At 51.1% G+C, this 12,809-nt stretch overlaps 1 protein-coding gene across 4 annotated transcripts in view; it reads right to left on the bottom strand.

The window, feature by feature from the left end:
- Window positions 1–598: 598 nt before the first annotated feature.
- The window catches only part of FHL3 (four and a half LIM domains 3), a 30,388-nt gene continuing 18,177 nt past the window's right edge, over window positions 599–12,809 (bottom strand). For 3 of the 4 annotated variants that reach the window (XM_077337249.1, XM_077337246.1, XM_077337248.1), the window contains exons 2-6: window positions 5,397–5,587; window positions 4,251–4,425; window positions 3,974–4,143; window positions 2,312–2,498; window positions 599–2,154 (exon numbers count right to left, since the gene is read on the bottom strand). In XM_077337249.1, coding sequence (XP_077193364.1) covers window positions 2,000–2,154; window positions 2,312–2,498; window positions 3,974–4,143; window positions 4,251–4,425; window positions 5,397–5,552 — 843 coding nt within the window. In that variant the 5' untranslated portion in view covers window positions 5,553–5,587 and the 3' untranslated portion in view covers window positions 599–1,999. The remainder of the gene's footprint in view (window positions 2,155–2,311; window positions 2,499–3,973; window positions 4,144–4,250; window positions 4,426–5,396; window positions 5,588–12,809) is intronic. The other variant, XM_077337247.1, reaches the window with a different exon arrangement.

The following is a 12,809-nucleotide window of genomic DNA, read 5'->3' as shown; positions in this document are numbered from 1 at the left end:
AGCACCAGTTACTAGATCCCAGGGGCAAAAACTGCAAGCCAAGCTCTCTCTCTCTCTCTCTCTGTGGGAGCTGACTGTTATTTGAGCCAAGCGCTCCCCCCTCCCCAGAAAAGTTTCAATGGCAGACACATCTGGAAAGACGATTGTGAATAAAAGGGAATGAAGCCCATGAACAGAATCAAAAGGAGGGGACTGCCAAAGTCACACTGCCGCGAGCACCAGAATGTATTTGCCCAGCTCCGCGGGGGGACTTTCTGAACGGCCAGAGGGAGGGGCTTGGCTTCCCGAGGGCCGGCTGGACTTCGTTTCACCGCAAGACTGATGGGAAGACAGGCAGGCAGGCATGGGATTTCAAGAAGAGCACAGCTTCTGTTTGCGACTGAGGCCTAAGAGAGATGTTGACTGTAAACCCAGAAAGTTCCAGGCTGACTGGACTGGGCGAGGAAACCGAGGAAGGGGAGAGAGGACGGAAAGAGTCAATTTTCTGTCCTTGTAGCCAAACTCAGGCAGTGGCTGTAGGAACTTCTCAAGGAAAAGGAAAAACCACAAATTTAAGAGGTACCAAAGGCAATGTCCCAAAACACCAATAACACTCATGGTCCATTAACATGGTTTATTATTCAATGGCAGAAGTGGGAAAGGAAGAGGCACATACAATTACCGGGAGTGAACAGGACTATAGGTAGCAAACCCTCCCCCCACCCCCCAAAAAACAACAACCCTGAAACATTTAGTTGGTGCTTGATCCACACACACCCTCCAAAGTTTCTGAGAGCTGGTGGCCTGCAGGACCTTCCTCCAGAGGAGTGGGAGGGGACATGTGTTTCTTCACCACTTCACCAGGAGTACAGGAAGAAAACTTCCCACCCCACCCGAAGAGGAAGCAACTCAGAGCAGAGGCCCTGAGAGCTCTGCTCAGTCCTGGAAGTTCTGCTTCACCTGGTCTGGCACAGCAGAGCTGCCATGGGTGGCTTCCGCAGCCACTGCTAAGCTGAAGCCCTCTCAGCTCCTGGTGGAACGGCTGGCATTTGGAACCCAAGAGGTCTCCCTGTCTGTCCTTCTTTCCCCTTGTGTTTCGCCTTCAAGCATTTGATTCCCCCAAACATTTTGGGCAGCTCAGACCAAAGGACCCAAACCTTCCAAGTGTCCTCGGGTTTCTGATCTCACTTAGGAAGAAGAAAAAGAAGAAGAGTTGGTTTTTCATGCCCCACTTTTCACTACCCAAAGGAGTCTCAAAGTGGCTTACAATCACCTTCCCTTCTCCCCACAAAAGACACCCTGTGAGGTAGGTGGGGCTGAGAGAGTTCTGAGAGAACCACTCTGGGAGAACTGCTCTAACAGGACTGTGACTGGCCCAAGGTCACCCAGCTGGCTGCATGTGGAAGAGTGAGGAATCAAACCCAGCTCTCCAGATCAGAAGCCACCACACTTTAACCACTACATCCAGCAGGCTCTCCTCCAGTAAGACAAGTGGAAGGAGAAGGAGCCTTCTCTCTAAAAGTACGCTGGAAACACTTGGAGGGGGGGAGTGCTTTCCTTCGCGTTACCCTCCTTGCCCTGCCTAGAAGCAAGCTTGGTCGCACTTTTGCTGTGGGGAAAAGAGGCATCTGCATCACCAGCTGGGGATCATTTGACCAAAACCTCCAAAGTTGGGGCAGCTTTGGATTCTAGAGGGTCTTCTCTGACAGCTGAGCCAAGACCTGCCCGGCCCACAGCGCCCTCCATATTGGACATCCCACCCGCCCTCCAGCAGGGCCTGCTAGTCACAGACGCTGGGGTCCTGCAGAACGCCTTGCCAGCCCTCAGGGTGGAGGTGAGGAGGAGAGCTATCACAGGGACGGCCTGCGCGAGCAAGCCTGAGGTCAGCCGCACAGGTCAGAGGAAAGCAGGGCCAGCACCTTCCTGGGGAGGGGGGTCCGCCCGCCCCCTCCACACCCGCTGCTCCAGGAAGGGGCTTGGGCACACGCAAAGCCTGCCGGACGGGTGCCTGGCGGGCGTTTCAGAGGTCGCTGCTGGCACAGTCGCGGCACAGGATCTCCTCGTTCTCGGGAATGAAGCCCTTCCCCACCAGCGAGGTGGCGCAGCGAGAGCAGCTGAAGCAGTTGTGGTGCCAGTGCCGATCCTCGAAGGAGACGTATTTGCCCCCGCCGAACCCTGCGGGAGAGAGCACTCAGAGGACGCCCGGGCAGAACTGCCTGCTGGCTCCACACCACCCCCCCCCCCACCCCGTGGCAACCGGACAGACCACTTTGCAGGTGGGCAGCTCAGCCAAGCTGGCAAGTAGGAAGGGAGGCCCCGACCCCCCACTCACCCGTGATGGGTTTTGCGCAGGCGCTGCACTTCTTGGCATAGAGGTTCCCGAAGCATTTCACGCAGTACGGCTGGTCATCCTGGGAGGTGAAGTGTTGTCCGGCCAGGGGCGCCCTGCAGCTGGTGCAGACGAAGCACTCCTTGTGCCACGGCTCATCCCGGTAGGTCACGCCTCCCTTGGTCAACGACTGTGGGCACAGAAGTTCACACTGGAAGCTCTGCCTAGGTTCCCTCTCCCTAGAGCTGGCAAGATCCTGATAGGGGCAGGGGATACCCTAACCCCAGGTCCTGTTGCACACCACCACTTGGAGTGGCAGTGGGATAAATGTGGGGCAGGCGGGGGTGGGGGGGGGAAAGCAGCCTGGTGTCCTTACTGCATGTACTATAGGAAGTCATAGAGTTTCCAGCATTTCCTAGAGGTACCAGAAACTCTATAGTTTCCTAGAGTCGCTCAAGTTGTCTAATTAATATCCTGTCACGATATTCCATTCCTGACGACCTCTTAGTCACTTTGGTTGATAATAATCAACTCACTGGGTGTACATTTTTCATACCACGACTGACAGATCGCTAGTTCTGCAATCTCAAAGTTGACCTTGGTACAAACTTCTAAAACTGATTGCTTTAGATCCTCAGATTTAGTCCAACTTTCAGCCCAAAGTCTCAAAGCTGCTTATACTTCTCTGCACTTCCAAACAATTTACAAAAGATTAACACTTCTGTTATACACAGAACCGGGGTCCAAATTTCCCTCTCATCAACTAAATCATGAATTTTTTTTCTTTTGGTTATCCGACACTAATTCTTCCGTTACCGACAGACTGTCACTGTAGGTGGATATATACAATCTGTAAATGTAATTTGTTTTGTTTATTTTATTAATTTGAGATCTGTAATGTTTCTTTTAGTCTTAATCTGTTTTGTAATGGCCTGTGCCGACATACAAATAAACTTGACTGTCTGTACCAGGGGTAGTCAAACTGCGGCCCTCCAGATGTCCATGGACTACCATTCCCAGAAGCCCCTGCCAGCAAATGCTGGCAGGGGCTTCTGGGAATGGTAGTCCATGGACATCTGGAGGGCCGCAGTTTGACTACCCCTGGTCTATACTTTCCTAGAGCTATCCTTTGTCGCTTCCTAAATCAACTTCCAGTAATAAAGTTCTGCAGTGCCTGCAAGGCAGCAATCTTCCACCGGGCCTATGGTTGAGATCAGGGTGACCTCCTGAAAGGGCTGCCCTCCGATCCTTGCTGTTCTTCCCCACTCCTGTTTCCCATGCTGCTGAGTTACTTGCCATATTCTACAGGCGGAGGTAGAAATGATGGCAAAAAATGGCTGGGGAGGGATTGGTAGTTACTTAATCACCCAAATTAGCTGCTGGACAGAGAGTTAGTTATTCCGAGTATTTAATTTTTAGAATTTCAATACCCAATTCCTAAAGTATCTCTGCATTTGGATAACTTGTAAACTGCCTCGGGCCCCATTGAAGAGAGACGGCCTAGAAAATTAGTAATAATATTCATCTCTGTTTTCTGGAGGGGATAGCAGGAGACCTCCAGGCCCCACCTGGAGTTGGCAGCCCTACCACCCGTACCACCTGGATGCCTGTGGAAACACGTGCACCTCCCGCTCACCATCCCCCAAATTCCCAAATGCCCCTGACCTTCTTGCAGCGTGTGCAGCGGGGGGCAAACTTGCTCTCGTAGCAGGGGACGCAGTAGTAGTCCTGCTGGTCGGGGATGAAGGAGTGTGCCCCGATGGGCTGCTGGCAGCTGCTGCACAGGAAGCAATGCTCGTGCCAAGTCTTCCCGTTGTACTCCAGCTTCCGGGAGCCTGCGGGGCAGGAAGCACCGGGGATGAGAGCGCTGCGGTGACGCCGTGGGCATCCGGGGAACCTCCCCCCCTCCCGCCCTTTTCCAGCGGGCCGCCTGGCATCGCACCTGGCATGACGATCTGCTGGCAGGCGACACACTGGGAGGAGAACTCCCGACAGTAGCAGTCGTTGCAGAGAAGCTCCTCCCCCTGGCAAGTGAAGGGCTCGTCGGCCAGCGAACGGTCGCAGCGGAAGCACCGGAAGCAGCCCTCGTGGTAGTGGCGGTCTTCGTAGTAGAGCTCCTTGGGGCAAGAGAGCAGAGGAGAGGATTGAAGAGGCTTTCCCCACCCCGCCTGCTCTGGCAGCCAAAATGCAGGGTCTGAGACCACTTTGCTGCGTAGGACGAGGAGGACCCATCCCACGAGCTCTCTTTAGCAGGTTACTGCAAGTTATGGAGGCAAACTAGGGTTGCCAACTTCAGATCAGGAAATTTCTGGAGATTTGAGGTGGTGAGGCCAGGAGTGGTTTAAGGCAGGGGTAGTCAACCTGTGGTCCTCCAGATGTCCGTGGACTACAATTCCCACGAGCCCCTGCCAGCAAACACGTTTGCTGGCAGGGGCTTGTGGGAATTGTAGTCCACGGACATCTGGAGGACCACAGGTTGACTACCCCTGGTTTAAGGATTTGCAGGTCCCGTAGCACCAGAGCCAGTTTAAGGATTCGCAGGGCCCAAGCAGAGGACTATTGTGGCAGGAACAGTCAGACTTGGGGGGTGGATCAACCCCCAACAGTGGAAAGGGGTGTCGCTCCAAGTGTCCTTAAAGAGGGAAAGGGAAGAAGGAGAGAGGCTACCTCCTGGATGAGCGGGAGTTGGCTGTGTTTGTCTAAAGAATAAACGAGCCACTTAGAGAAACTAGGGGCCTGGCAAGGTCAAGCATGTGTAAATGGCGGTGAGAAGACAGAAGGATCCTGTCTACCCCTGATCCTCTCTAGGTGACCGGCCTTCAGTCTTGAAACTCCTTAACAGGAGGGAGACCGAAGTGCCTGTGCCTTGTGACCCCCTCTCTCCCCCCAATAGTGGGTATTAGTCTTGGGCGCAGGTTTTGTGTTATTTTGCCTGTTCAATGTGTATTCTTATATTGTATCGGTATGTCCTTTTAATGGGGGTTTTAATGGGGTTTTTTAATGACCTGCCATGAGCCATTGTAAGGGAGTGGCCGGATATGAATGAATGAATGAATGAATGTTATAGCAGCTGAGGGACCTGGCTTACCCTGCAGTCATGGCCAATGAGCTCCTTGCACTCGTCACAGGTGTTGGCAAAGCGGGTGTCGTAGCATGGGATGCAGAACGGCCCTTCTTCCACTTGGATGTACTTGCGGCCATAGAGGGTCTCCTTGCAGCTCGCGCAATCGAACCCCTCCGTCATGATGGCGGCTGAGATGTCACCCGTCCACGTGCCTTCTGGGGGGAAAAGGCAACACGGTTAACTAGAGTTCCGAGCCATTGGAAGGGTTGTGGACAACCAAGTAAAGGACAGAAGGGCTAGGGCTAGGGCAGGGCTGGGCAAATTGTGGCCCTCCAGATGTCCATGGACTACAATTCCCATGAGCCCTTGCCAGCATTTGCTATATATTACAAAAATGTATATTCTGTAAATAATTTACAGAATTTGACTGTAAATGTATATTGGCTTCTCTGCTCCCCACATTGCACAGGGATCATCTTTTGGAAGAGATTGAACCCCTGTGAAAGCAAGAAAAAAAATAGGGGGGAACAATTTGGAAATTGGAAATAATTTTTTCCCCTTTGCCAATGTTATGATTCCACCCCCTTTCTTTTGGTAACTCTTTGTCCCAGGAAAGTTCAGCTGGTCTCAGCTGGGTGCCTCAGAAGCCCTCCCAGGTATAACCAGTGCAACATCTTGCATGTCCAATGGAAGGATAGACAGGAAGCACGCAAGAGAGAGCACTCCAGTGAAAGGAAATGGGAGAAACTGGTGGGAAACTTGTCGTGCTGCAAGAAAAAAGTGGATGATCCAATAACACAACAAGAGAAAAAAGGAATCTGTCCAATGGCTTAACCAAATAATGTTCGAAATATAAGAGTCTCTGGTATCTCTTTATTATAATTTCCACCTGGACTTAGCCAGGTGAAAATTATAAGAGAGATACCAGAGGCTCTTATATTTTGAATATTATTCGATTAAGCCAATGCACAGATTCTTTTTTTCTCTTGTTGTACTTCTTTCCTATGGTATGTAGACGTGCTCTCTGACCTTCGCTCTGATTGCCCAGGAATTCCAGCCAGGGGCTACTCCTAAGAACTGGGATTCCTGTCCCCGGTCACAATGGGGAGAAGACAGACCACCTGCTACCTGCTGCAGGGCAGCAGTCGAGATCCCTGCTGGGCGAGACTCCCCTTATTCCTGCTCAGCAGCCACTGGAGCTGAAAGGAAGCCCTCTTCACAGTCTGCCCCCCCCCCCATCCCCCACAGCCGCTGCCTTCAGGATCTCCTTGTTCACTGTGGTGCCGAGACCTAAACTCCGTCTGGCGCATCAGGCAAAGAGCTTGCAGGACGTGCCTGGGCTCGCCTGCCAAAGACCTGCAAGGGCAAGCTGCAAGTCGGGTCAGTGGGAAACGGTGACGATGCGGTCCTTTTAGAACAAAAGTCAAAATGCAGGCAGGGAAAGAGGCATGAGGATGAGTCAGCTGGCAGTCTGGCTCTCGCTGTGACGACTGCTGTGCTCAGGAGTCTGTGCGGCACTTTGTGAAACAAGGAGGCAGACGGGGAGGCGGGGCAAGGCACCTTGAGTCTGTCAGGCCAGGTGCTGAGCAGTGGGCTGTACACAGGGTTGCCAACTTCCGGGTGGTGGCTGGAGATCTCCTGGAATTACAGCTGATCTCCAGACTGCAGAGATGCATCCCCCCTGGAGAAAATAGCTGATTTGGAGATAGCAGTCTATGGCATTATACCTTGTTGAGTTCCTGCCTCTTCCTAGGTACCCCCCCCCCCAAATCTCCAGGAATTTCCTAACTCTAACTATATGGCCCCTTTCCTGATGGGGGCTCCCACTTCCCCAATTGCCCGCTTTAGTTTACAGAAAATGCACATATACCAGACAGTGAACTTTACAGTGCAGGTCAGTAAAGCTGAATGACCTATTATTATTAACAATAAATGAAAAACAGCATAAACATTAGCAGTATAAAACAAGAGGAATAAATTAGCAACAGTAAGCAATAGCGGCCTCCAGATATTCCCTGCCCATAAGTCTCCAGACTAGGTGTCACTCAGTTGGGGGTTTGTCTAGATCAGGGGTAGTTAAACTGCGGCCCTCCAGCGAATGCTGGCAAGGGCTCCTGGGAATTGTAGTCCATGGACATCTGGAGGGCCGCAGTTTGACTACCCCTGGTCTAGATTTTTAATGAAAACCTTCCTGTGGGTCATTTAGCTGCCAGCCTTCAGATGCTGCCTGGAGATCTCTCCCAGATAGATGGCAGAGATCAATTCTCTTGGAGAAAACGGTTGCTTTGAAGGGTGGCGCCTGTGGCATTGTATCTCTCTGTGCTCAGCCTTCCCTGTCCCACACCTCAAGGCTGGCAGCCTTCGCCACCCCCCAGACCCAGCAGCTGTTTCCAGAGGACAAGAGAAAACAAGTCCCTGGGCCCACAGACATGGCATTCCCCTGCTCTCAAGCAACACTCGCTTCAAGCAAACCCAACCGAAGAGATTGACTTATCTTGGCTTTGGGATTCGGAAAGGGCCCACCGGTCCTCTCTAGCACCACTACATTTGCACGGGGGCACATGATGTCCCAGGTTCATGCCCGGTCAAGCTTAAGAGAAAACTTCCTACTGGTGGCTCCCATCAGATAAGCACAGTTCATTGGGATGTAAATGACGCAAAACTGGTTTTTAGGCAGGAGTGACTAGTAGGAAGCAACACAGCTGGGCCACAAGGACATGGGTGTTCTGTGTACTTGATGGCCAGGCTTAAACCAGTGGATGTCCTGTGTTTCTCATGTCCTATATAGAGCAGGGGGAGATTGTCCCAAGGCAAGGGGGAAAATGCACCAACTCCTGGGAGCGGACTGGGGTTTCTTTGATGCATCACAGCGGGACAGAGGGGGCATGCGGAGATGGGGCAGGCAGTTCAAGATCCCCCTGCCCTTTGCGGAATGACAATCTCTATCTCTGCAAGGAATACATGAAGCTGCCTTATACTTCATTACTCAAAGGAGTCTCAAAGCAGCTTACAATCACCTTTCTCTCCTCCCCCAGAACAGACGCCCTGTAAGGTGGGTGAGGCTGATGGAGCTCTAAGAGAACTGTGAGTGATCCAAGGTCACCCAGCTGGCTGCGTGTGAAAGAGTAGAGAATCAAACCTGCCACTCTTAACCTACTGCCTCGTGCTAGCTCTCTGAACCAGACCTTGGTCCTTCAAGTTCAGTATCGTCTACTCAGATTAGCAATGGATCTCCAGGGTCTCAAGCAGGGTAGTCAAATTGCAGCCCTCCAGATGTCCATGGACTACAATTCCCATGAGCCCCTGCCAGCATTTGCATTTGCTGGCATGGGCTCATGGGAATTGTAGTCCATGGGCATCTGGAGGGCCGCAGTTTGACTACCCCTGGGTCTACCCTACTACCTGAACCCTTTCACCTGAGATGCTGGGGATTGAACCTGAGCCCTCCAAATGCTCTGTCCCTAAGCCAGGTCCCTTCTCTCCAAAGGTCTCTCCTTGCATCCACTAAAGAATCACTAACTGAGGAACTGGGAATCAGATCCAGCCCTTCCTGTGATCCATTTATGGGAATATTCCTCAGGTCAACAGGGTTGGGAACTGGACACAGATGAGTTATGTCTGTGAGTGGGGACTGGTGTGTTGCAATTGGGCAATCGCAGGCACCCTGGTGCGATAAATAAGGCGCAAGAGAGGGCCATTGCTCTCCATGTCTGCACAAAGGTGAACGGGAACTCTTTTTTCCCCAAATTTGGTCAAAACAGTTGCTCTGGCTTGTGGCTCTTTGTTTGGAGAACTGCCTCTCCGGAGGGAACTTATCCAAGGGGGGAGGGACGCGGATCAGGTATCCAAGAGAGTGAAAGCGCTTGTGGTTTTGGGGAGGGGGCCGAGGCGCCTTTTGTACTTGGACTCTGTCCAGCTGACACCACGGCGAGCAAGAGGTCAAGAGAGGCCATGAGGTGGGGGGGGGGGAGAGAGGAGAGAATCTCGGTGCATTTAATCTGGAAGAGAACTGGAGTTCCCTCTCCCGCACGCTTCACAATTTGGGAATGTTTCCTACCAGCCGAAAAGGGATGCTTCTCAGGTTACGGTGCCCCACGGCAGGCTGAGAAATCCAGGCCATCTGTTCTGCAGGGGGCAGGCAGACACACCCCCTTTGCAGAAGCAGCACAGGCTGGTGCGGTCCTGCAGGCAACAAAGGGAGCACCTCCTTCCCTCCTCCACCCCCCCACAGAGTAAAACTAGATGGCATTTCCAGCTGTACAGCTGAGATGTTCCAGTCCTGGAGAGAGTGCTGGGCAGGCTCCATCTGCTATCAATTACGCTCCCAGGGCAAGTCTGAGCCAACTACAAATCCCTCTGTACCACTGCAAACATCTCCCTGTGGGAATCGTAGCGTCCCTTCTTGCCAAGTTTTTTCTCCAAGACCCACTGGGGGGAGGCAGAGGGGGAGGGGGAGGAGAAGAATGGCTCATATTTTTAGGCCTTCATAAATGATCCGTGAAGAGCTGCTCCCCTGGCAAACACAGATTTTGACCCTCTCGGTTGGCCCTAGTCAAAATATTCAGTTCGTTGGGGGAAATCAGTATGGGCTCCCAGAAGATGCCTGGAAGTCCAGGTTCCAGAAGATTAGTGGGAGACGTGCTCTTGCCTTTAAAGACACCCCCCTTCTCTAAACAAGATCTGAGAGAGCAGAGGCCTCATACAGAAGGTCAGTGGTCTGAGTTCTGCCAGAGAGAGCCTCTTCCTTAGCAGACGGCCGGGCATTGCACTCTACTTAGAGAAGGAGCCGTTCCGCGGATGCTTTCCATCTGGGAAACCAGGGCAGATCTGGGGTTGCAACAGACCTTCAGAAAATGGGGCACAGAACAATCCTGAAAACTGGCCCCAATCCACAAACAACTGATGTTTGGCCAGAGAGAATCTGCCTTTTTTTTCATACCCAAGACATTCAAAGTCCCCAATTTTGGGATTGTCATATGAAATGCAATCTCATGGAACTCTGTCCTTATATATAATATCAACAGTGGGATTACTGTATGCTCAGAACTGGAAAACTACAAATATTCTTATTTTAGAAGACGTACTGATGAAAATGAGAATACTTTCAGCAATGGCTAAACTTAACTCATTAATTAGAGAAAAATCAACAGCATCTTTCATTACTAATTGAAGCCTCTTTAGAGGCTTCTGGCAATATGCAGATAAAAACGATTCGATGACTTGGGGTTTGGGAGATTAAGAATGACAGTTGTAATAACTAGAAAGCAATTTAGATACAAAGGTTAAATCCCAATTAATAAGTGGTAATTAGGGTTGGGCGCTTCATCTGCCTGTGCATCCTTCTCCCACCCATGTTCAGTTGCCTGCACACCCTTTCCCTGACAGCACTGGCTACTTTATGCAGCAGGGAATGCTGTGGCCATGGCCTCTGGGTTGTGCCTCCACAGTGCACCACTCACATGCCCTTCCTCAATGACTCTGGGCAGAGAAGAGCATTGATAGGGACAGCTGGCAGTGGAGGTGCATGAGTGTGAATGTGGGGAGTCAGTGGCAGTGGGGCCCCCAGGAGCCCTGGGCTGACCCACCTCAGGGATATGCTGATATCTGTCAGACAAACTCTAGTTTTGGATCATGGGAACAAGTCACGGAGGCCGTGTGTACAAAAGAGTGGATCTAATTGGAACAGCAGGAAAGGGCAAGCAGCAGGCCAGTTAGTTGGTATCAGCATACACCCTGCTGTAGCGTAACAAGCACAAGACCCCAAGAAGACCCAGCTACAGTGGCATGGAGCAAAAAGCTTGCTGAAACCACACAAAAGTCCGCATTCGGGGCACGAAGTATTAGAACAGGGTCAAAAACATACTCACTGGGTCAATCCTAGTCCTTTTCCCTTCCTGACAGCCCCAGCAGCTTAAAGAAGACTTTGTTATCTCTCATTAATATTTAGCTTATACTTCAGAATGCATGTATAAAAAACTGTGAGAACAGTTATTCACTTCCTGTCAGAGCACCCTAGCTTTCTCGAGAGATGGCCCATGCGGCCGCCTTGGATTGCCTCCAATTTGTATGACGCAGATGTTGCACATGGACACATATTTTAATATGGTAGTAATTCACCAGTAAACTGGTAATACGCCACTTTCTGACAGGTCCTTTCTGGGAACTGAGAGGCCTCTTACAATTTTGGGGATTCAGATTTGTATTGAACTGTAAGTTTTTCGTTTAGTTACGAGATGCTGAATTGTAAATCGTTCCCTCAGTTGCAAGATGTTCTGCTGCCATGAGGTAAATTTTTGTGGTGAGCAAGAAGAACATGGAGATAACTGAGGCAGGGCTTACAAGTAAATCACCCCAAGACTGCAGAAATCGCCTCAGAAATCTACCTCCTCAAGGCTTCTCCTGTGATAGCCGCACACAATCGAGCAGGGTTATTTGTTAACATTGTCTCACGGATCGCTCCCAACCCATACCATAACCTTTGGTGGTATAAAGAAGTACATGAGTATGTATGCACACAGCAAAAACATAAAGGAGTACATTGCAGAGAATTATGATGAGTTGCGACAAGAAAACAGCCTTCACATGAAGAGGAGAAAGAAGATATCCATGGGCATTTTGTCAATCTCCTTCTTTAGCAGCCAGTTTCAATGAGACCTTTCCCATGTGCAGCTCCAGCACAATTAGCAAGGTTGCATGCATGGAATATTCAGCAGCTATGATCAGCAAGAGCTATTGAGCTTTTATTATTTTGGCATTTCTCCAAAGAACTCCAAGCTACATGGTTCTCTGTCCCCATGTTATCCTCACAATAATCCTTTCAGGTAGGCTAGATTAAGAGAACATGACTGGTTATGGCAGCCTTCTTCAACCTTTTAACCATAATTTTTCAGACTTTGAGGAGTCCTGAAGGTGATGTCCACTAGCCACGCCTCCCTGCCACACCCCTGGAAGTGACATGTCAGCAGAAGTGACATCATCACCCACATTAACAGGCAGCCTTGAGGAGAACTGGGGTTGGGGGAGACAGGAGTCAGTTTAAGGTGGGAAATAGGTGTGCAGGCTCCACCCCTTTCCACCCACAGAAACCATTAGAGCAGGGGCAGTCAACCTGTGGTCCTCCAGATGTCCATGGACTACAATTCCCATCCATGGACATCTGGAGGACCACAGGTTGACTACCCCTGCATTAGAGCACTCACATGCTCAGGGCAAGGGAGCAATGCAAGCACCAGGTTCCCTAGCTTGTGGCTGAGTCCATAAAAACAGGAGGGGAAAGGCTGTGAACCTCCTTCCAGAGCTCCTGCAAACACTTGGGGGCCCACAGACCCTTTGCTGGGAATCCCTGGGTTAAGGTCTCACTCTAATTTGCCTCCTAGCATTGGACATGGAGGTTCCCTTCAGTCACCACAGCAGGTGCCCACTTATGGCCCTCTCCTC

This window comes from Paroedura picta, chromosome 5 (assembly GCF_049243985.1).
Source record: "Paroedura picta isolate Pp20150507F chromosome 5, Ppicta_v3.0, whole genome shotgun sequence".
Lineage (NCBI taxonomy): Eukaryota > Metazoa > Chordata > Lepidosauria > Squamata > Gekkonidae > Paroedura > Paroedura picta.
The sequence above is the reverse complement of the archived record's forward strand: the minus strand, read 5'-3'. Positions and strand labels throughout refer to the sequence as shown.